Genomic DNA, 24,992 nt, shown 5'->3' with positions numbered 1-24,992 from the left:
GGGTGAAAAGATTCGGGGGGCTGCAACCCGCCACTCACCCACGGTGCCCCCTGAATCTTTTCGCCCGAGTACAGAAGTACTCGAAAATCACGGTGCTCGGGCGAAAAAGGGGCGTGGCCGAGTAGGCTCGCTCATCTCTAATGACAACCCATCAGCCCTCCAATTAAATGGGGTAAGGCTGATAACCTCACAGAGGGAGGTGCCCTCCCTCTGCATGAGCCCTTTTACATGCTGCAATCAACATGGATGGTGCAAAGTAAGGGGTTAACAGCAGGGATCAGTGTTCTCGCTGATCCCTGCTGTTGCAATGAGAAGCTGGCTGTCCATCACACAGCTAGCCCCGCTGGGGATGGCATGGGCTCGACTTCTGAGCCTACACAGTTCATAAAACATAACTTTGGTAATTTGCAGGAACTGCTTCCTACCCAGGATATACACTTACACCCTAGGGGGAGGGAAGGCGTTCGTTTATGGGCTTCCCAATAAGTTGCCACAGGGATTGTAGTTGCTGAACCGCTGAGTCTGGGGATGCCTCTGGTATACTTGCCTACCTGTCTGCTCATAAAGCCACCACTGCATGCGATCCGTGAACTACATGGCGGCATGCGCATAATGACAACACAAGTCCTCTCGTTATCGCTGTCTGTGGGGCTTTGTGAGTGGACAGGCAGGTATCAGAGGGGCATCCCCAGACTCCCCAGAAATGTATTTTCCTACACTTTTTTTCTTCTATCATTTAATAGGGGTTCCCCGGTGGAGAGGGGATTCTTGCCTCAGGGGCTGGTGGCAGACTCGACCAGCCACACGCTCCCCTTCTTTCTGGGTCGGACACTATGGCCGTGGGTGCTGACCTACTGTAATAATGCTGCCATGGGCTTTTGGCCGTAAGGATGAGTGACCCGGCTGCCGGGACGTGTGAACGGGGAATTGTGCTAAGAGTCGTTTAATACCCGTGTAACAGGCTCAGGATACATCACAGCCAGCCCCCCTCTACTGCTCTCCTGGGTTTATCATTAGATATACTAACACCGTGTCGCCCTCTTCTGATTGCAGAACCTGACCTCCTACGACGTGTGCAGCCTCCTCCTTGGCACATCCACCTTGCTGGTTTGGGTCGGCGTTATTCGATACCTGGGCTACTTCCAAAAGTACAATGTGAGTAAAAAAGTTGTATCCATCTGCCTCCTGCAGCGGTGGGAACACGAGAAGACGACCCGACTACACCGACTGCACCCTAGTCTTCTCTGCATGGTCATCTCCTGAGATTGCCGCATACATCGCCACTTGTTTCCTGTACTACTTGCAATAGTTCCATTACCTTAACCCCTTCAGGGCCAGAGATTTGTAACTTTTTTTTTTTTTTTTCCTATTGTTGTAGCTATATGGGGGCTTGTTTTTTACAGGACAAGATGGTGTATATAGAGATGTGTATGTGGCTCTTTGTTACTTAAAGTAACTGCACTTCATAAAAACGTAACAGTTCATAGGGATACGGCAAAAGTTTTACACATTTCTCTTAACTTTCTCCTATACATTAAATGATGTATCTGTTTGTACAAAAAAAATCAATCTGATCTACCATTTAATGTACCGTATAGGAGAAAGTTAAGAGAAATGTGTAAAACTTTTGCCGTATCCCTATGAACTGTTACGTTTTTATGAAGTGCAGTTACTCTTAAGTTACAAAGAGCCATATATATATATAGTCATGCCACGACCTGAGCTCTGCATGCACAGCAGAGATTGGAGACGCACCACATTCTGTGCCCATAGGCATTGGTGCAGTTTGTATGGATTCAGAGAAGTCTGTTCCTTCCCCTTAGAAGCAGCACCCCTCTCGTCAGTTGGTCGTGTTTTGGTGTTGTGGCGCCACACCTGTCCACAGGCGCTGTGTGGTATTGTAGCTAAGGCCCATTCACTTGTGCGGCACTGGAAGAAAGCGGCCATGTTTTTTTCAATCCTAAATAACCTATTAAAGTGGGGTTGAGCTGCAGTACCGGACACAACCATGAGCAAGAGTGGCGCTACTTCTGGTAAAAAGAATAGGCACTTTCTATGCATCCATTTATTTTTTTATTTATTTCTAATGGAGAACTACCGCCTCTCCCTCTTCTTCTTTCTTCCAGGTTCTAATACTGACCATGCAAGCGTCATTTCCCAAAGTCTTAAGGTTTTGCTGCTGTGCGGGGATGATTTACCTCGGGTACACGTTCTGTGGCTGGATAGTGCTGGGACCCTACCATGAGAAGGTGCATGTTAGAAGCGGGACTAAACCTCCCAGAAACTCTTGGCCCATTGGCGGCAATGCGAAAACCTTCACCGATCCTTTACCCCTCGGCAACTTTTAACATGCGTTTTTTTTGTTGGCCGTGCGCAAGGTTTATATGGAGTGAAAGAGGGATCCGACCCCTCGCCAAACATGGGTGTCCGCCTTCATACAGCTGACACCCAACCACAACCGGCCATCATGGTGAATGCCAAACCCAACCGCTAACCATTTAGATACCACTATTAATTCTGACAACCCCATTTAAGTGGTTCAACAGAGGGGGGGGGGGCTTCCTCTGTCTCCCAAATGGCCTGGCCGTGATAGGATTGTAAGGTGGTCTTTAGGTTTCATGGAAGCCTTGGACCTTGTGAAGGCTCCCAGGGCTGCCATGGATGTTTGCTGCTTAAGCCTTGCCTATGGATAGGGGTTAACTTAAAGATCAGTGGGGATCTGACCGCTGGGTCCCTTACTGATCCCCAAGAATTGAGGTCCTAAAAGTTTCCCAGACGAGTGTGCAGACCGCCGCTCCATTCATTTCAGTGGGAAGCTGGATATAGCCGAGTGCTTGAGTTCTCTGCTCCAGTCACATGGGGGACTTTGGGATCGGTGGAGGTCCTAGTGGTTCAGCCCCCACCAATTAGTTATTGCATATCCTATTAGTAATGGCCTCTCCATCAGCGTATAGTGCTGTATCCTCTGAAGACCTCAGAGGGGTTGCATCAGATCTGCGCTGTAAACGCCGTATGGCAGTCATTAAGGGGTTAAAGTAAAACCCATCCCCCAAACGCCTGTAAATAATGGAGTCGACCACATAGTGTCCATTAGTGGTGTAATTAATGTCTGTCAGCACCTGAGTGTCTAATCCTTGCAGATCGTATCCTTCCATTTAATGTCACATTATAGATCTACATTTCCTTTGCCAATTTAGCGCATCGATCATCGCTGGGACCCCACGGGGGACCAGAACTGCTTGTGGTTTCTGTTAGGGGCGACGTCTCCAACCTCTTGTATTCTCGGCAATGAAACCATGCAAGCAGATTGGATGTGAGGTGGCTACAAGTTCACATACTGGCTGGGGGTACGTTCACACGGAGTGGAAACGCTGCGGGATTTCTGCTGCAAATTGCGCAGCATTCCCACATAAAGCATCAAAATCCGTGCCGTCGCTGTGGAGTTTTCCCAGGATTCAGATGCATATCCGCAACCGGCTACAGCGCTCCCCCCTCACCTTGCAATACATAGCACCCCTGTCACACTTCACCCCACAACCTAGTGAGTCGCCGGTCACGTGACCAAATCTGAAATTCCGCAGCATTTCAACTACGTGTGGACGTACCCTAAATGCCAAGCATGTCGCCATAGTCCAAAACTTCTAGGTCGGTGCGTAGGTTGGTGTGGGTCTGTCTCTCTTGGGATCTCCACCAATCAGCTGTTTGCACTGACAGTGGCCTGGCGGACAGCGCTGGAAGTGGATAGTGCCGTCAACATTGCAGTGGCCCAGGTTGGTATTGCATAGTATTCAATGTTAGCTGTGCCTGCAGTGCCAACTTGAGCCACTGCAATAAGAACAGTGCAATCTGCTTCCAGCACTGTCCACACTGATGGTGGCCCAGCGATCCGTTGATCAGCAGGGATCCAGAGCGGTGCCATCCCCCCATCCTCTCCTGCTGATTAACTATTGAGAATAGATCACCAATAGTAAGTCCTGAATATCTGCTTTAAGTGTGCAAATAGAGGATGGAAAAGTACCTACACAGCGCCACCTATTGGAAGGTGACTCCCCTAGAAGTCCGTCTTTGACCTTTCAACAGGCCTTGTACCATGACTAAGGATATACAGTAAGCCAAAACCGTATCTTGTGCAGAAGCAAACGACACCCGTCTGCAGTTGGGTTTTTTTTGTTGTTTTTTTAAGGGATTGTGCCCCTTGTCAGTATGGAGCAGGATACTGGTTGGCTGGGTGAGGGGCTTTTTCTCCCAACCCCCCCGCCCCCCCCAGGGAGCATTTGCATGGCGCATATAGGACCTCTCTACACCAACTTGGCGCTCTCCTTAAGGTAATCCTCTGGATTCAGGACAAAATTCTGATCCCTCTGATCTGCCAGTTTCGGGTTCAGTTTTCACCCATCCAAGATGGACGATGCAATCATCAGACTACTTAGAGTATCCCGGTTATAAGTTTTGTTTTTGTTTTTGTTTTGTGTTTGGATCCCCACCAATCCAGAGAATTGGGGCCCCATGTTCCCCCTATTTCACAGTTGAAGATGCAAACTCCCATTTCTGTAGTGTAGTGGCGGATGGAGCCGCTGGTCGCACATGTGCAGTAGTGGGGGATGGAGCCGCTGGTCGCACATGTGCAGTAGTGGGGGATGGAGCCGCTGGTCGCACATGTGCAGTAGTGGCTCCATTCCGCACAATAAAAACTTGAAAAAACCTCCTATACCCGGAATGCCCCTTTAATCTCACCCTGATGCCAACCATTCAGTACGGTTCTGCTCCCAGTATAGGAGAGACTATTGCTGCACCTATGAGCCTTATCGTCACCTAATAACCTTCACTTATTGGTTACAGTTCGAGGATCTGAACACGGTGGCGGAATGTCTCTTCTCATTGGTCAATGGGGATGACATGTTTGCCACTTTTGCTCAAATTAAGCGGAAGAGTACCCTCGTATGGCTGTTCAGCAGACTCTACTTGTACTCCTTCATGAGTCTCTTCATCTACATGATTCTCAGCCTCTTTATTGCACTTATAACCGACTCCTATGAAACCATTAAGGTGAGTAATTATATATACTAGCGATGGTCGCATTTTACTTTCAGTTCTAGACTTCATTTTGGCTGGGGGCGCTGTTGCATAGGTTTCTATGAATGAAATTGGTGGCGACTGCTGGTACTGCAAGTAGTGTTGCTCGTCATGATCGGCCGGGTGATAAAATTGTTTTTTTTTTCTAAATCAGGTTGGCTCATCCTGGTCTGATTTATTTATATATATATATATAATTATAAGAATTTTTTTTTAGCAAAAATCTCTAAAACATCTACTTTCTGATAGGGGCAAAAAGGACAGTTGTATTGCTAATCTGATCTAGATGGGAGTCTGAGCCTTGAGCCCCACGGTTATTGGGCACCAGTGTTGACCACTGGGCTACCACCGCCACTCATCCATTGCTGGCCTCTAAAATGTCCCTTGAACAATTTCAAGAACCTGTTTTTTTGTTTTTTTTTGTTTTTAATTGATTTTAATGAAAGACAAAATTGTGAGTCTCAATTCACTTTTTTAAAATCTGGTTGGTCACTCCTGACCGCCTATATCAATAACTGCAAGTCACACACAGAATGTAAAGGGTGAAACATGTCTCCTGTTATAACATGACCTTTGTCTTCTAGAATCCGAGGCCTAATAGTGTTACACTTTCTCTACTCTACTTTTTTTTTTTTCCTCTTTTTGTCATTTGTGTTCGCAGAACTACCAGGAAAATGGTTTTCCAAAAACAGACCTTCATGAATTTCTACAAGGCAACAACATCTTATTCGAAATGCATAACTACGCAAACAGTCCGGCACACGGGGCTCCTGCGATCTTCTGCTGTCTAAGGTGGGCTTCTGTTTTCAGTGAACCCAATTATGTCTGATTTTCCTGTTTCGTTGCTCATCTCAGTGCCGCAGCGTCACCAGAAGCTTCATACAGTCTCTGGCATCCAAATGAAGAGAATGCTTTGTGGTATTAGGAGGGGTCTATTGGTCATTTGCTGCGGCAGCTCTGGATGACTTCAAATCTTTTGGTGGCCATCATGAACTTCACCATATTGAATTCGATTCGGGAAAGGAAGTCATGTGATCAATCTTGTCTGGAAGTGACACACAGGAAGTGTCCGTTTTGCCCTATCTTTACTTGTTTAAGGGTTAAGTGATGACAAAGTTTCACAAAGTGCTTTACATGACGTGTTCAGCATGTTCACAAAGTCTGGATTAAACGTTTCACCCTACGCATCCAGCAGAATGGTGGACACCTCAAAGAGCTGCAGGTGATTATTTCTTCACCGCTCTGTAGGATTCGCGATATCAAGTGAACCCTATTGTGTGCTTTGGGTTTTTTTCTTTCCCCCACATACACAAGGGACTTTAAATGGACCCAGAGATAACTCTCCAAAGGCATTAAGTCTGGCAACTTTGGCTGCCATCCTACCGCACCTGTACACCCAATCCAGTGCTCAGAGAATGGCACATCCAGCCATCTGCGTACAGCCACAGCAAAGTGCAGAGGTTCGCCATCCTGTTGAAAGTAACGTGGGAACTCGCTGTTCTCATAAAGCCCAGATGGGAAGATGGTATCCTGTAACATCTGGTGGTATGTCCCAATGTTAAGAGATCAGTCAATGAAAAAAGGCCTTCTGTCAGAAACCATTTACCGACTTTGCCCTCGCATTAACTCCTAAACAAGTAAAGACGGGGCAATACTGATATTTCCAATGTTTGAGTCAATTTAAGCCAAGACTGATGGATCACGTGACATTTTCCCATCTGAAAATCCTAAACTGAATTCAATAAGGAGTTCAAAATGGCCGCCAAAAACCAATCCTCCAGAAAAAAATGTAGCCTCCCTCCCAATTAATACTTTCACACATTGGAAGTCAATATGCTCATTATTAAACCCGTTAAACTGGTGTATTCAGACTTTTGCCTCACCCTGTGTATTGAACCTACCTAGCCTTAGGTGCTGCCAGCCTAATAATGCTAGTAGCCAATCTCCATTCTTCTGCTTAGAACCACTGCATTTCCGTGCTCCTCTACCCACCATCTTTCTACATGGTGCTCTGCCCACTTGCTATCTTTATCCTCAACATCTCAGCTTCTTCTTGGGGGCTTGCGATGGACGGTGACCCTCTAGACGTCTTGTGTAGAACACTCCATTCTTTGCCTTTGGGTGAAGTCGGTCATGTTCTTGGACTTCCACAAAAACTACTCTGTAACTCTAATTCTCTGATCTGTTTTCTCTCCAGATCACGAAGCAACGAGGACTCGATTCTCATAGACTGACTTCATTCCACGAAGGATCTTGTTGGGGTTTGCGATGACACGCGGCGCACACTGCCTGGACACGTCTTGTGCTTCGATAAGACTTCACACAACGGACGGCTGACACTCCTCCACTAACCTTTACGATGTCGCCCCGCTGGATCGGGGATGCTTTGCTGTTGCCACTGGCGGGAATTTTCTAAGATTGTTGTATGGAAGCCAAATGATTCTGTAGCGTTCCCTATAAACACGGGTAATGCATTGTCCGCGGTTTCGCTGCGTTGTCCTCACTGTAAGCAGCGCTGATCTAACCATTTACAGAGAAACCTTTTATTTTCATGGACTGAATAATTTATGAAAGTGAATTATTTTCATAAAAGGAGATTATAAAGATGATTGAGCTGCTTTCTAATGACGGCGGCGCTTCCGGTGTTCTTCTAACGCTGCGGTATGATGATACGGGAAATTCCCAAACAATGGCGCTGAGCTATAATACTGCACACAGTCCGTGGGTTAGAGGGGCATGGGTGTAATCGGGAGGGGCACGGGGCACCACAGAGTGCCGTAGCTATTCCTTATAGACCTGTACCCTCCTTTAGGGGAAGGACAGACATGGCAGAAAGCATGAAGGCGGGTTTTGCCATGAATCTTGCTGCAGATTTGTTATGCAGATGGGAACATTTTCTTGGCTATTTGGTAAAATAGGAACAATGCAGATTGACCCGTATTGTGCGACAACGTGAGTTATGGATGAAGACCTAAAATCCACAATTCGGGCGTGTCGGAGCTTTAATCCCCCTTTCCACTATTGATGTCTCGTCTTTTATGTCATTATTTGGCAAACACAATCAAGTATTCCCAGACTTTATTTCCTCTGCATCTACAACTATCCTTGGCCGTGCGGACTTGGACATCTGAATGGGGCTAATGTAGTTTTTTGAATGTTTGTCAAAAAATATACCAATCTGCCCCCAGAAGAAGTTGTTGTTTTTGCTGCAGACCCCGGCATGCGGTTCCATCTCAGGCAGATCTGTAAATGATGAGAGTTGTGCTGATTAGATTTACGGTCTTGTCACCCGAGACCCTAAAAGTAGTTCCCTCCTTGTCCTATAAGAAGCTCTTGGAGGCTCCTTGTGTGCGGTGACCTCTTCCGCTTGTGTGGAGCTTGTTGACCACTAGACGCCTCTACAACGCAGAGAAGAGATTTCACCCTGTTACCAGAGTCTGAGAGGGGCGCATTATTGGGATGTGAGAAGCTGGATGGTCGTATCGATGAATTGTCCCCCACCGAGCCCTTGGGACCAGTGGATGTCTGAGGGCACACAAGGTGACCAGGCTCAGGATGCCCCCTACAGACCACCAGTAGAGAGGAGGGTCTGACCAGACTCTTAGGAGGTGTTGGGACCAGTGGATGTGTGAGGGCACACAAGGTGGCCGGGCTCAGGACACTACCTACAGACCACCCGTAGAGGAGCATCTGACCAGACTGTTAGAAGGGGTTGGGACCAGTGGATGGGGGCACACAAGGTGGCCAGGCTCAGGACCCCCTACAGACCACCACAGGCAACAGCAGGTCCAACTGTTTCATTGTCCACCATCCAGAGACAGGTGGCGCCATCGTTACACCCGTGTCTCTCAGAACCATTTCCAGATGGTTGGCTGAAGGACATTTGGTCTCCTGGCCCCCATTACATGTACAGCATCGGACACCCATTGTCGCCTCCATTTGCAGTGATTAAAAACTAGTGTCAGCAACACTCGCCTAAAGAACGGAGCACAGTGTAGCAAAAGATGATGCACGCCACAAAGGGTCCGACCCAGACCAGCGCTGCAGTCAAAATAGAAATATTGATGCTGCCTATTCTATTTTGATTGTGGTGCTGGCGTGAACAGTGAAATTGGACGCTGCGGAGTGGAACCGGGTTCTCTTTAGCGATGAATCCAGGGTTAGTTTGAGTGCTAAATGGATGATGGAGAGCTCGGGGTGAGCGCCTCAATCCTGGATATGCTGTGGAGCGGCACACTGCCCCCTGCTAGTGTGCTTGTCTGGGGGGCCACTGCATACAACAGTTGATCACCCCTGGTCGTGGTACTAGGGACAATAACAGCTCAGCGATACGTTCTGTGTATAAAGACCCTATTGACCTGAGATTTATCTGCTTCCGACGGTGCATTTACACAGAAGTACTGCGAAATGCCCGTTTTGCCACTTCCGTGTCACCTGCCCAGTGGTTTGGCACTCACTAGAGACTGCTAGGTACCCGGGTGTACATTTACACGCACAGCGTGATATCAGTCCAAAAAATAACACACACCCCACCCGTTGGAAGGAGAAGTTGTGGTAAAGCAAAAATTTATCATGGATCACAGATGCCACAGCTTTGTGTTATCAAGATGAAATGTAACTTTTTGTATTTAAATTTATTTAAAATTATATAAAAATATCAAAAGGGGACCAAAAACTGTTGGGAAAAAGTGTGTGTAGAATGGAGGAGGGCCCTGACATGCCCTATATTGTCTAACCATGCAGAGCATCTGCCCTGAAAGGAGCGACCCCCCCCCCCCCCCTTCCCCAATTTCCGTGCTGGACCCTCACCTTATCCATCCCTAATGAAGTCTGTATTAAGAAACAAAAGTCTGTTTTGTCCTCATCTGACCACGATCCCGATCCCATCTCTGCATGGAGCAGATTGAGGCTGCCTCTGTGGTATTGGATTCTCAAGCCGCGCTGAGTGTATCCTTGCTTCATGGACCTCATTTTCTTCTAGTAAAAAAAAAAATCTTCGGAAAACACTAGAATTTCTGTAGCATGTTTTATTTACATCTTAAGTAAAGTCCTTTTTCTTGTTTTTGGTTTTTCATTTTTGTCCTTTTTTAATACAGGGCTCATTAGGGATGTGTAAGGTCAGGAGCCAGCGCGGGGTCGTCCCTTTCGGGGCAGTTGTTCAGTATTGGTTTTTTTTGACCCATTATAGTTCATACATTTTAAATAATTGTGTTTTATAATTTATATATTAATTTAACCTCTCGATGAGGTGCACACGGACCAGGACCTCGGTTACACTGACCTGCTGCCTGTCCCATTTATCTATCGACCGATGTGTAACAAGGGCTTAAAGTTGCTGTGAACAGATAAATTGCCGCAGAACGGCCCCTGGGCCTCCAGCCAAATATTGATTAATATTTATTAGTCCCTCTATTACATGCAGCAATTTCCACGTTCATGTCAAACCGCCTCTATGTCCACGAGGAGTGGATATAGACTAATCCATTATAAAGCTGCCGGTTATTGCCACAGCACGTGTAGTGCACATTAAGCAGATCTGGGAATACCGCGGCCTCGTCTGATAGACGTTGACAAACGTCAAAGCTTTTAGTTCTCTGTTTATTTACGTCATGTGGAAATCGGATTCTCATTTTTTCTTTTTCTGGGTTATATGTATTTTTAAAAAAACCCTTTTCAGTAATTTCAGGGGGCGGGACGACCAATTGGATTAATACAGCTTCAGGGTGGAGAAATCATAGGTGAGCGTTCATGTGTAAGGGGTTTAGTGCTCCCATTACTCTGATTATCCATTGTTCCAAGCGGTAGTTTGGGTCTGGCCTAGTGTGGATGATGGGTTGTGGGCGGAGCCTAAGGCTGCAGCCCGCAGTAGTCAGGCAATGTTCGAGTCGCTAAGAGGTGACCTAGTCTGAGGTGAAGTACAGAAACTTTTGGGAGTGAGTTTAAGAGAGTTCCTTGGAATACGGTTACCCTCTGCCCTATGAGAGTGCCGAGCGCACCGCTTCTAACTCTGTCCACCAGATAGTGAAGTTATTGCAGAGCAGAAAGGATATTGATGCACGTGGTACCAGTACTGACCCCTGTAAGTGCCTCACCAGGCTGAGCCCTCTTGGCCTAAATAGACTGGTGACTCTATTTCATGTTCTACTGTTGGGCAGTAAAGACAATTTTTTTTTTTGTCCGGCAACTCTGATGAGGGGACTACAAGACCTGTGGCTCCCCAAGTAGTATGGCCTATGGCTCTACACCCTCCTCCATGTAGGATCCCAGTATGGGTCGCTTCCTGCCTAGACTCACCAGCGAACTGTTTCTTGCGCATGGCCTAGGTATAACAATGCCTAGTGTGTCCCTGGAAGCTCTTCTCTGGAAGTTTCCAGGGACCGGTCTTCCACCCTTGTGGTGAACTTTATACATGCACCCTCCATAGAAGAATAATACAGGCAATATTGTATTATAATGCAAAACAATATATGCTTCCTAACATTTGCATCCCTCTCCGTGAACCACTAAGGCCCTGCTGCTGGACAATTCTACAAAATGGAAAGAGGTGGGAGATAGGGCAGTAACATACCTACCAACTCTTCAAGATCCTCCAGGAGGCTCCTAGAAAAAGAGAGCCCTCCCAGAAGAGTGGAAAAGGAGCAGAGTGGAGCAAACCCCATTGGTATCGGAAGCTTTGGTCCCAGATGAATGTCTAGAGACCAAAAAATGCCTCCGGATGGGTTATGAATAGAGATGAGCGAACGTACTCGTCCGAGCTTGATACTCGTTCGAGTATTAGCGTGTTCGAGATGCTCGTTACTAGAGGCGAGCACCACGCGATGTTCGAGTTACTTTCACTTTCATCTCTGAGACGTTAGCGCGCTTTTCTGGCCAATAGAAAGACAGGGAAGGCATTACAACTTCCCCCTGTGACGTTCAAGCTCTATACCACCCCCCTGCAGTGAGTGGCTGGCGAGATCAGGTGTCACCCGAGTATAAAAATCGGCCCCTCCCGTGGCTCGCCACAGATGCATTCTGACAGAGATCAGGGACAGTGCTGCTATAGGGAGAGCGTTAGGAGTTATTTTAGGCTTCAAGAACCCCAACGGTCCTTCTTAGCGCGACATCTAACCGTGTGCAGTAGTGTGGAGGCTGCTTTTTGCAGTGTTGCACTTTTTTTTTTTTTTTTGTATATCGGCCGTCCAGAGCATTGCGTCCTGCAGTAATTTTACATTGTCCAGGGCCAGTAGTGGTGAGGCAGGGACAGAAGACATATTTAGTGTATATAGGCAGTGGGCCTTTCCAAAAACATTTGGGAAAAAAAATCTATTTGGGCTGCCTGTGACCGTCCTCAGTGTACAGGGTCTCTGCTGGGGGTAGTTGTCCTAATTCATACGCAGCCAGCTAAGTGTTACAGCAGGCTTGCGCAAAATTCTTTCCTGGCTCTGCTGTGCGTTCCGTAAGCGAAGTCAGCCTCCAACCACAGGCCAATAAGCGGCACATTTAATTACAGCGTTCTGTTTCTGCACTACTGGTAATACAGCATGCTGAGGGGTAGGGGTAGGCCTAGAGGACGTGGACGGGGAGGCCCAAGTCAGGGTGTGGGCACAGGCCGAGCCAGTGCGGTGGCCAGGGGTAGAGGCAGGGCCAGACCGAATAATCCACCAACTGTTTCCCAAAGCGCCCCCTCGCGCCATGCCACCCTGCAGAGGCCAAGGTGCTCTACGGTGTGGCAGTTTTTCACAGAGACGCCTGACGACCGACGAGCAGTGGTGTGCAACCTTTGTCGCGCCAAGATCAGCTGGGGAGCCAACACCAACAGCATGCGCAGGCATATGATGGCCAAGCACCCCACAAGGTGGGACGAAGGCCGTTCACCGCCTCCGGTTTGCACCACTGCCTCTCCCCCTGTGCCCCAACCTGCCACTGAGATCCAACCCCCCTCTGAGGACACAGGCACGAGTGCCTACCGGCCTGCACCCACACCCTCACCTCCGCTGTCCTCGGCCCCATCCAGCAATGTCTCTCAGCGCAGCGTCCAGACGTCGCTAGCGCAACTGTTTGAGCGCAAGCGCAAGTATGCCGCCACGCACCCGCACGCTCAAGCGTTAAACGTGCACATAGCCAAATTGATCAGCCTGGAGATGCTGCCATATAGGCTTGTGGAAGCGGAGGCTTTCAAAAGCGTGATGGCGGCGGCGGCCCCGCGCTACTCGGTTCCCAGTCGCCACTACTTTTCCCGATGTGCCGTCCCAGCCCTGCACGACCACGTCTCCCGCAACATTGTACGCGCCCTCACCAACGCGGTTACTGCCAAGGTCCACTTAACAATGGACACGTGGACAAGCACAGGCGGGCAGGGCCACTATATCTCCCTGACGGCACATTGGGTGAATTTAGTGGAGGCTGGGAGCCTGGGACCGCTCACGTCCTACCCACCCCCAGAATTGCGGGCCCCAGCTCGGTGCTGGTATCTGCGGCGGTGTATGCTTCCTCCACTAAACCACCCTCCTCCTCCTCCTCCTCCTCCTCCAACGCAACCTCTGTCTCGCAATCAAGATGTGTCAGCAGCAGCACGTCGCCAGCAGTCGGTGTGGTGCGGCGTGGCAGCACAGCGGTGGGCAAGCGTCAGCAGGCCGTGCTGAAACTACTCAGCTTAGGAGAGAAGAGGCACACGGCCCACGGCCCACGAACTGCTGCAGGGTCTGACAGAGCAGACCGACCGCTGGCTTGCGCCGCTGAGCCTCCAACCGGGCATGGTCGTGTGTGACAACGGCCGTAACCTGGTGGCGGCTCTGCAGCTCGGCAGCCTCACGCACGTGCCATGCCTGGCCCATGTCTTTAATTTGGTGGTTCAGCGCTTTCTGAAAAGCTACCCACACTTGTCATACCTGCTCGGAAAGGTGCGCCGGGTCAGCGCACATTTCCGCAAGTCCAAGACGGACGCTGCCACCCTGTGGACCCTGCAACATCGGTTTAATCTGCCAGTGCACCGACTGCTGTGCGACGTGCCCACACGGTGGAACTCTACGCTCCACATGTTGGCCAGACTCTATGAGCAGCGTAGAGCTATAGTGGAATACCAACTCCAACATGGGCGGCGTAGTGGGAGTCAGCCTCCTCAATTCTTTACAGAAGAGTGGGCCTGGTTGGCAGCCATCTGCCAGGTCCTTGGAAATTTTGAGGAGTCTACCCAGATGGTGAGCGGGGATGCTGCAATCATTAGCGTCACCATTCCTCTGCTATGCCTCTTGAGAAGTTCCCTGCAAAGCATAAAGGCAGACGCTTTGCGCTTCGAAACGGAGGCGGGGGAAGCTGGATAGTCAGAGCACCCTCATGTCTATATCTCAGCGCGTTGAGGAGGAGGAGGAGGAGCATGAGGAGCATGAGGAGGAGGGGGAAGAGACCGCTTGGCCCACTGCTGAGGGTACCCATGCTGTCATCCTTTCAGCGTGTATGGCCGGAGGGGGAGGATCCTGAAAGTGATCTTCCTAGTGAGGACAGCCATGTGTTGCGTACAGGTACCCTGGCACACATGGCTGACTTCATGTTAGGATGCCTTTCTCGAGACCCTCGCGTTACACGCATTCTGGCCACTACGGATTACTGGGTGTACACACTGCTCGACCCACGGTATAAGGAGAACCTTTCCACTCTCATTCCCGAAGAGGAAAGGGGTTCGAGAGTGATGCTATACCACAGGACCCTGGCGGACAAACTGATGGTAACATTCCTATCCGACAGCGCTAGTGGCAGAAGGTGCAGTTCCGAGGGCCAGGTAGCAGGGGAGGTGCAGAGATCAGGCAGCATGTACAGCGCAGGCAGGGGAACATTCTCCAAGGCCTTTGCCAGCTTTATGGCTCCCTAGCAAGACTGTGTCACCGCTCCCCAGTCACGGCTGAGTCGGCGGGAGCACTGTAAAAGGATGGTGAGGGAGTACGTAGCGGATCGCACGACCGTCCTCGGTGACGCCTCTGCCCCCTACAACTACTGGGTGTCGAAGCTGGACACGTGGCCTGAACTTGCGCTGTATGCCCTGGAGGTGGTTGCTTGTCCTGCGGCTAGCGTCTTGTCGGAGAGGGTGTTTAGTGCGGCTGGGGGAATCATCACAGATAAGCGTACCCGCCTGTCAACCGACAGTGCCGACAGGCTTACACTCATCAAGATGAACAAAGCCTGGATTTCCCCAGACTTCTCTTCTCCACCAGCGGACAGCAGCGATACCTAAGCAATACGTAGGCTGCACCCGCGGATGGAAGCTACGTTCTCTATCACCATCAAAAACGGGGACCTTTTAGCTTCATCAATCTGTGTATAATATTCCTCCTCCTCCTCCTGCTCCTCCTCCTGAAACCTCACGTAATCACGCCGAACGGGCAATTTTTCTTAGGGCCACAAGGCTCAGTCATATAATTTTTCTAAACAATTGTTATACGTTTCAATGCTCATTAAAGCGTTGAAACTTTCACCTCAACCAATTTTTATTTTAACTGGGCTGCCTCCAGGCCTAGTTACCAATTAAGCCACATTAACCAAAGCGATTAATGGGTTTCACCTGCCCTCTTGGTTGGGCATGGGCAATTTTTCTGATGTACATTAGTACTGTTGGTACACCAATTTTTGGGGGCCCTTGGCTACAGTGTAATCCAATTAATTTTTTGCCCACCTGCATTAAAGCTGACGTTACATCAGCTGTGATGGGCAATGCAATGGGATATATTTATGTACCGCCGGTGGCTTCCTGGCACCCACCCATGCCTTCGGTCCACAGGGAGTTGTAACTGCATGTGTCCACTTCTAAAGAACCTCAGTCTGACTGGGGCATGCAGTGTGGGCCGAAGCCCACCTGCATTTAATCGGACGTTACCTCAGCTGTGATGGGCACTGCAATGGGATACATTTATGTACAGCCAGTGGGTTCCAGGGAGCCACCCATGCTGTGGGTGCACACGGAATTCCCATTGCGGAGTTGTACCTGCCTGTGACTATTTATAAAAAACCGCGGTCTGACTGGGGCATGCAGACACCTTGACAGAATGAATAGTGTGTGGCACATAGGTTCCCCATTGCTATGCCCACGTGTGCAGCTCCTGATGGCGGTGGCACAGGATTATATTTCTCATTGCTTCTGTACAGCATTGTGGGCTATCGCCCTGCCCCTTTTAAAGAGGGTCGCTGCCTAGCCGTGCCAACCCTCTGCAGTGTGTGCCTGCGGTTCCTCGTCATGGCAGACGCACTTATAAATAGACATGAGGGTGGTGTGGCATGAGTACAGCTGAAGGCTGCGCAGGGACACTTTGGTGTGCGCTGTGGACACTGGGTCGTGCGAGGGGGCGGTTGGTCAGCATGTAACCCAGGAGAAGTGGCAGTGGAGTGTCATGCAGGCAGTGATTGTGCTTTGTTGGAGGTGGTGTGGTGCTTAGCTAAGGTATGCATTGCTAATGAGGGCTTTTCAGAAGTAAAAGTTGTTGGGAGGAGGGGGGGGCCACTCTTGCCGCTATTGTGGCTTAATAGTGGGACCTGTGAACTTGAGATGCAGCCCAACCTGTAGCCCCTCGCCTGCCCTATCCGTTGCTGTGTCGTTCCCATCACTTTCTTGAATTGTCCAGATTTTCACAAATGAAAACCTTAGCGAGCATCGGCGATATACAAAAATGCTCGGGTCGCCCATTGACTTCAATGGGGTTCGTTACTCGAAACGAACCCTCGAGCATCGCGATAATTTCGTCCCGAGTAACGAGCACCCGAGCATTTTGGTGCTCGCTCATCTCTAGTTATTAATGAATGAATGAATGAACTGTGAAGGTGGTGCCAACCAGGAGAACCACCAAGGGAGGGCACAGTCGATCTGTGAAGAACTAGAGAAAGAAGACTGGTCGATAGGCGCAACTCTCCAGAAAAGATGGTGGGACGGCAGGATGGATTGTTCAACTTTTTTTTTTTATTAAGTATATTTAAAAAAAAAAAAATAGCATTGGATAAGCGTTTTGGGAAGAACCCCTTCTTCAATCAAGCTGGGTACAAAGTCATAGGAGGAGTAGCAACATATAATAGATATGTTGCAAATGCAAGAACAGAAAAAGAATACAAATAGAATAAAACGAGAAATTAGTAAGTAAATCGACGCGGTCCGCCAAATATAACAAGAATAAGCAATTCTCTATATAAAAGATAAAATAAAAAAATTGCGAACAGTGTCAGATTTTGGTTATGCAGAGAGTTGGCAAGTCCACAATGCACTGCAAATGACTACCAGAACACCTCTTTCCTAAAGCTTCATCCTTCGTGGTCCCACACTAGCGAAGGGACTTACAGCACTTTCTGGAGGCGCCTCTGCAGTTCCACCGCAAAGATCCCGCTGCAGGAGTGTGTGACCCGGCTGTAGTTGGGACTGTTCACTGTCCAATCAGGTTTCTGATAAGGACGTGTGCACTTTTCGTCTGAATGATGATTTTAAGGTGAACTTAAAATCCATCGTTCAGCAGCAGAGAGATAAGCTGTATCTCAACAGACCGCAGGCCGTGTTCTCCACGGGAGACGGGAGATTACATTGTATTCTGCCGGCAGCCCCAACGAGAACATTAGTGTCCATTAACACTTCATGCAAAAAAAATTGCTAAAACTTTCAATCTTTCAATTGTTTAAAATATTATCTTTGCTTGTAAATGTGATTCTGCATAATTCCCCGGACGGCACTCGGCCCCATAGTCGTCTGTGAGGCTATCCACAGGGATGTTCACACAGACTGATGGTCTGCAAGAAAAGCTTGTGTCATGTGCTATCCCTGTCTGTTTTCATGGTCAAGAAGTACTGTAGGACCAATATGCTGCGTGCCTGTATATTGGACTTGTGTCCGATGAGGGTTGCGCCCAAGTCTGCAGCTCGTGCGCACCGAGCGGTAATGCAGTAAGTTATCAGGACGGGGTAAGATTGGTGCAGCAGATTGTCTGAACTGGTTACTGTAGCAAATGCTGAACTGTAAGAAGTGCAAGGCTTTAGTCTTTCTTTTACAAGGCCTCTAATCTGTAATGTAAGGGAAACTGGAGATTCGTGTTATACGGGCGGCGTGTGCAGACCTGCTGCTGAGTAATCAGAAACCTTTCCTTGCTCCTTCTAACCGTCGTCTTATTTCTAGTGCAGTTTCTGAAGAATCACTAACTTTTTTGTGTGCTATTGAAGAGATTGACCCGTCTGGTTGCGATCTCCGCCTGGAGAGTAAAAAAATGTACAAGATACCTGATATGTTTCTGAGAAAAATCATGTGAAAGACCAAAAAGCACATTAATCAGAGGGCCCCGGGGCAAAAGCCAGAATGGGCCACAACCTCCACTTTAAGCTCAGCCAACTGTTCTACACGTTTCATAAAGTTTTTAGGTGCAAAGTTCTGTGTTGATAATTTTCACGATGTATCGTATAGGCAGCACTGGTTTGACTTGACAAATGATAAAATTTAGGCTACTTGCAGCCTCCACTAGGGGGAGCTCCCTGCATGGATGTATACAGCTGGTACTGGTCTCAATGGGAGCTGGATTAATCTGTATGTAGTGAGCTCCTATAGTGATGGCTGCAGAAAGACACATTAGGGAAGCAGCAGGAGCAGCGCAGGACCCCTTCTCACCATGGGCCACATGGCAGCTCACCCTCTGTGGTCAGTTTGCCACTGCTTCCTGTAACAAAATGAATATGCTTCTTCTTTAGTCCTGGAAAGCACCTCACTTTCTCTCTTGAATTGCAGAACTACGGTTTTCATTTACTTTTGGGCAGCAAGGAAACTTTTTATAGCGCTACTGATTTTAAACGAGTCGCAGCTGCCGTCCACAAGATTACTTGCAGCTCCATTTATTGCTCCGGACTGCGGCTGTAGCGCAATAGTTAATCAGTAGTCTCTATGTAGCATTGACATTGTGGAAAGGTAGCGGATTCCACGTCATCACTAGGCGATAACAGGGAAAAGCAGGACTTTAAAGTAAAAAATTTGTACTGCGGGCGAGCTGTGCGGACCATCCGCAGTACAGAGGAAGAGAAAATAAAGCAGGTACGCACGGACGCCGCTGCTGCCAGGTCAGCATTCCGCTGTGGAATCCGACCCGCCCGTGTGCTGGCGACCTTAGATTGGAGCCATGGATTCTGGTTCCAGGTGACTGTGCATCAATTGCTCCACTTTTATAGGTGCTCAGGACAGTGCTGTTGTCACGTGTTATTTCTACTAGTGATACAATGTAACCAATGATAAAGTACATTGTACATTAATGTGTCGATGGCCCTGAGACGGGCGGCGGCAGCAGCAGGATGGGGAGTTTGTGTGCAGAGAGAAGTCATGGCTGGAAGAAATCCTCATGGTGATCTGGGCCTAGATAGAGAAAAGAAAATGGACAATTCCAATCAGCAACTGTATCCTGGAACTGCAGAGCCTCACATTATTTATGGGACTGGATTCAGTTTTTACAACCTTCATCATATGGACTGATGAGTTCAATTCAACCAAGATGGAGCATTCAACATGTATAATTGACATGTTTGGGCCAGCCGGAACCCGTGGGCTGTTAGGGCATGCCGCAGCGACAATATAGCATTCATGTCTTGCTAGGCATGATCAGCCAACAGCTAAGCGGTGCCGTCCTTTATGAGGAAAGCCTCCTTGGAGAACGATATCTGCAACTTGACGCCGGACAAATTAATTGCTGCTGGCTGAGCGCCCATGCATCCTTCGTGCGCCAGGAGGACACGGCGAGACCTCATTCATGTAAACTATTTGCTCTTCCTGCACTTAAATCATGCAGTAATGGGTAAATGTGTATTTTACGCTTAGTTTCACCCCACTCTCCATGCGGATAGTTTCCTAGCATTACAATGCAGTGAGGCCGACCCCACTATTTGCCCTGTCGCAACATGAACTGGGACAACCTGTGTATGTATGTATGTATGTGTATATATATTTTTTTTTTTTGGGGGGGGGGGAAATATGTCTTTGGACTTTTTGGGCACAGGATGCTCCACACGTCACAGTACATTCTGCACCAAAATTCGCTGGTTATTTGCAAATTTTGATGCGGAATTGAAAATGACTTAAAACCTGCTGCAATTCTGCATCAAAATTCGTAGTTACAAGTGTGGATTTTGGCGTGGAATTCCATAACTGGGGATTTGGGTGCGTCCTGATACGGGTCTGTGTGGAGGGTCCCCCTAGGTCCGTACCCCTGATCTTTGTAGAACCAGGTGGACCACTCCGACCCATGAGAAGCGTTTTTGGGCGTGTGTGACCATTGACCCCATACAACATGGCAGATTATACCGAGTGATGCGCTGCCACCAATTCTTGGTGCCACATAAAAGATGTCCCCACCCAACAAAGCGAGCGTTTGCTTGTGTGTCGGCTGATGGCCACCACCTTTACACGGAGCGATGACCAGATGAACGGACGTTTGGATGAACATTCATTTACAATTATTGTCTAATGTAAAAGCCCCCCCCCCCTCCAAAAAAATGAAACCCTGCATCCACCCCTGTATTCGAGGAGACGTCAAAAGCCTACAAATAGTCGTCTTCATTTACACTGCATTGTATTTCATTTGTTAGAGCAGCAGCATGTGCTCCAGAGCTGCGCTTCCTTCTGTAAGGTGGAACCATGCTAAGCCAATTGCATGAGAACTCGCCTTGGTCATCTCCGAATGCGGTACTGCAATGTCAGACACTAGGCAACAATGATATGTGATCATGGTCAGTATGACTAAGGCATCATGTGCCATATAGTACTTCAATATGACACCAGATTATGGCAGTACTACTACTACGAGCCGTGCATCACGGAGATGGTACCTCCATAACATGGCATTCAATGGATCATGCTACGAACATGCAGCCGTACAGTATGGGCCATAGATTTCTATAGGTGCTGTATTATGAGACTACGGAGCTGTACTCACTGCTGGCGTCGGGTTAGATGGCACCGGGTGCAGAGTTATTTTTGGTGCCCCCCCATCATTAAATAAAATAATATATTGCACTGATAGGCACTTTGCCTGTATTCTGCAGAACGTGGCAAGATAGCAGCACACCCAAACCAGAACAGAACCTGTACGAGAACCAAGCTAATAACATACATACAGCACCAGAACCAACCTCTGTACATTGATACAATACCAGAATCAAGCTCACAAGCTCATAACATAAATACAGTAGCAGAACTAAGTGACTGTGTTACGCGGGTGTCGAAGGGCTGACATTGGCACCTTGGAAGATCAGCAGAGAAGAGCCAGAGCCAGGAGGAGGATGATTCATGTATCTCTATACAAGATGCACCTACATGGAGGAAGAAGATAATCTGGCCAGCAGGAGTAAGGGGGAGATCAATCCCAGTCTACATCTGCCTGGTACCCCACAAGCTGGTGCCCTGTATAACTGCACGGGTCGCATGTAGCTAAGGCTGGCCATGGCTGTAATATGATTGTGGGTAGAAGATCTTAGACCTGAATGTGACCGTACTGTAACCCTGCAGGTATAAAGGGCAGGATAACTAGTGGATATGTGAGTACAGTCGATATTTGGCATATTGTACAGGTGCTGCGGGTGACTTATAGGCTTGAACTTGTGTTACACAAAGCATATGAGGAGTTAATCTGGGAGGGAGTGGATGCTCGTCCTTGCGTGGGGTGGGACAAGTAGAAAGCATGTAGACTGCCTGCAAGTTGTAACCAGCAGCTTCCCCACAGTGCTGTACAGTATTCTGCTCCTCACATAGGCGGCATCTGAGTCCATCCAGCACCATGTCCAGGACTGCGGATCTGGACGACCAGATGCTGCTGCTGCATCTACCTGCACTGGACACCTGCGAAGACCAACAGGGCATCTGACTTAGACACCAGCCCAGTGGTGAGTAGCCTAAGAGCATTGGACCGGCTGCGATACTCCTACCTATCATAGAAAGTAATGACCATGATATTGCATACCTCCCAGTCTCAGGCTTCCACATGCTCAAGGGGAACTTCAGCAGAAACTGATGCACTCTCTAAAAAGTTTTGCAACTGTTGTGCCTGCTTGAAAGTTTTTGGGGACACCACTGTAACTCAGTAGGTAGTGCCCATTGATATATGCCCCAGCTTGTATGGGTGGCATCAGGCGATTGTAGACTGAGGGCGATCGCCCTCTTTAGGTCCACCTTACCAGATGATCTTCTTCCTGTGTGCGGCAGCATCTTGACCTACATGACTCATCCTCCTCCTGGCTTTGTCTCCTGCCCTCTGATGTTCCAAAGCGCTTAGTTCTGCTACTGTATTTATGTTGTGAGCTTGCTTCTGGTATTGTATCTATGTACCGAGGTTGGTTCATCCTGTATTTATTTTATGAGCTTGGTTCTGGTGCTGTAAAATAAAGTTTAGGACAGCGCTCTGAGAATGTATTTATGTTAGATTGTGGGAAGACAAGAGATTAGGACTAACTTGGTGTGGACAGGCCGCCACACTGCTGGTCCTTGATCGCCTTCAATGTTATATGGCACGGGTCCACTCTTCCACCTAATCCCAGTGAGAATTCATATGGACAGGGGGGGGGGGGAGCGTCTAGAGAAAGCCTGGGGCACACCGGTACCGAGGTCGCAGATACAGGAAAGAAACAGGTTATAAAAGTATCCAGCGCTCCGGGGGTACGAGTGGGCAGTTTACAGGAAAAAGGGGAAGATGCACTTTCTTGGATGAGGAGTTCTCAAGCATCTGAGAGCCTCCTCAATTCTCCGGGTTGGCTTGAATTATATTGGGAGAGCAAGAGAGCTCTCCCCCCGCCCCCCCCCCCCCCCCCGCATTTGCTCGGACGAGCATACAGTTACTCGAGAAGAGCGATGCTCGCATAAAAGAAACCTTAAAATAATGTGGTTGCCTAAATCTGCACATACTAAAAGTAATACTTCATTGATGCACCCTTTGACTTTATGAGAGCCTTCAGTTTTTTTGGGTCGGTGTCTATCAGCGTGGCACATCTTTGCCCACTTTTTTCAGTTTGTGAGGGCATCTCATGTATAGCGCCCTCTTCAGGTCACCCACAGATCTTCAGTGGGATTCAGGTCTGGGCTCTGTCTGGGCCAGTCCAAACTGTGATCCTCCGGTTAAAGCCGTTCTCTTGGTGATTCGTCCGTCTGCTTTGGGTCGTTGTTGTGCTCAAATTCATCTTCATCTTCAGCTTTTTAGCCGAGGCCGGAAGGTTTGGGCCAAAATAGTCTGATATTTGGGACTGTTCATAATCCCCTCCCCTTGACTAAGGCCTCAAGTCCACTAGCTAAATGGAATTGCGGATTCCGCAGCGGATTTTGCCCATAGGGAATCACTGGCCATCCGCGGTCCATTAAATTGATTTTTGCACCCGCGAATGGCATTTTAAAAGAATTGTGTTTTTCCCACGCGGGAGAAAAAACGCGGCATGCTCCATTTTGCCGCGGATTGATACCAATGTGTGCAGATATCTGCATGCAAAAAAAATACCATTTAAAGCAAATTCGCGGCGGATTCTGCGCGGATTGTATTTTTCAAGTGGACTTGAGGCCTAAAGGCTCAGTTCCAGCAGCAGAACAGCCCTACACATGATGCTGCCCCCCACCATCCTCACTGCGGTCTGGGGGTCTTCTGGTGATGGCGGTGTTGGCTTTACACCAAACATCCCTTCCAACAGGTTCCCCCTCGGTCTCATCAGACAGAACACGTTCCCCACAGACTTCTGATGGACGGGATGGAGGTTTTGGTAAACCATGGCCGGGCTTGGATGAGGAACCAGAATCCCTGTAAGTAATGGCAGCGGAGTGCAGACTGCTATTTATCAGGAGGTTACATGTGATTGGCTAATGCTGAACACAACCCCATCCCCCAAATATAAGAGGGTGTGAACACTTATGCAAGCACATTATTTAGTTTTGTTATTTTTCCACCCTTTCAGTTTGTGTACAGATCACGGGTCACACAGCGAGAAATCTGAAATCGTTCATTTTTGTGTAGACTTTTTATATTTATATACTGAGCTCAATTCTTGTACTGTAACTATGTACTAGGATTGGTCCTGATGCTGTACTTATGTAATGAGTTTGGTTCTGGTACTGTATCTATTCTCCGAGCTGTTCTGGTTTGGGAATGCTGTTATCTGGCTGCACAAGCAGAGTACAGTCACACAGCCGATCCGTGCAGAATATATAGTATTTTCTTATTATGAGGCGTCGACAAAAAAACATTCCATACAGGGTGCCATCTAACCTAAAGCCGGCACTGCCCCCGGTCCAGGGGGTGATGGTCACTGGTGCTCTGTGCTGGAGATTTTAGGGTGAGAGCAAGAAATACAAGTTGTTTCTGACATATCAGTTCTCATCTGTCCATCACTGAAGCCCACTGCATGGGTCCTATTGAATTCTACGGACTGTCAGATGTGGAGAATAGGTGACTTGTCCGGATACCTCCATAGGTGGATGATAAGAACAGGCTGACACCTCACATCTGAATTGGAAATCTGACAAACACATTAAGCATAGAATAATTTATAATGCTTATTACTGTCACTATGGCGCATCTGAAGTGACGGGAGGCCCGGATTATCCTCCCAGGTAAGATGTTGCATTATCCGGGTCACATCCTGTTAAAGGACTCGAAGGGACAAACAACACAGATAAGGTTACGTAAGTGAGAAGGGAAATCAGATGTCACCATTACAAATGAAATGGGAAACCGCCAGTAAGTGGACTTAGGAGATAAGTAGGCAGCAAACTGGATGGTAGCAACCAGTGCCAGGCAGCTGCTGCCAAAGCAAAGGATATCATAGGACGAAAATGACAACCGCACATGATATAAACACGGGGGCACATTTATTATTGGTGTTGGGGCAGAATTCTGGTGTAAGTTGCGCCTTTTTGGTGCAAATCAATTTAGACATTTACTATTGATTTATGTCAAAAACAACAGATATTCCACCTCTCA

At 48.3% G+C, this 24,992-nt stretch overlaps 2 protein-coding genes across 5 annotated transcripts in view; both read left to right on the top strand.

Moving 5' to 3' along the window:
* MCOLN2 (mucolipin TRP cation channel 2) overlaps window positions 1–8,266 on the top strand; it is a 35,033-nt gene extending 26,767 nt beyond the window's left edge. For all 4 annotated transcript variants that reach the window (XM_066597869.1, XM_066597868.1, XM_066597870.1 and 1 more), the window contains exons 10-14: window positions 1,054–1,155; window positions 2,127–2,249; window positions 4,840–5,046; window positions 5,735–5,865; window positions 7,271–8,266. In XM_066597869.1, the coding sequence (XP_066453966.1) occupies window positions 1,054–1,155; window positions 2,127–2,249; window positions 4,840–5,046; window positions 5,735–5,865; window positions 7,271–7,307 (600 nt within the window). In that variant the 3' untranslated portion in view covers window positions 7,308–8,266. The remainder of the gene's footprint in view (window positions 1–1,053; window positions 1,156–2,126; window positions 2,250–4,839; window positions 5,047–5,734; window positions 5,866–7,270) is intronic.
* Window positions 8,267–21,732: 13,466 nt separating this feature from the next.
* LPAR3 (lysophosphatidic acid receptor 3) overlaps window positions 21,733–24,992 on the top strand; it is a 30,599-nt gene continuing 27,339 nt past the window's right edge. Inside the window, exon 1 of the mRNA XM_066597866.1 lies at window positions 21,733–21,921. The gene's annotated coding sequence lies outside the window, so the exon portion shown is untranslated. The remainder of the gene's footprint in view (window positions 21,922–24,992) is intronic.

Source organism: Eleutherodactylus coqui, chromosome 3 (assembly GCF_035609145.1).
Source record: "Eleutherodactylus coqui strain aEleCoq1 chromosome 3, aEleCoq1.hap1, whole genome shotgun sequence".
NCBI lineage: Eukaryota > Metazoa > Chordata > Amphibia > Anura > Eleutherodactylidae > Eleutherodactylus > Eleutherodactylus coqui.
This window is presented reverse-complemented; position numbering and strand designations above follow the sequence as displayed.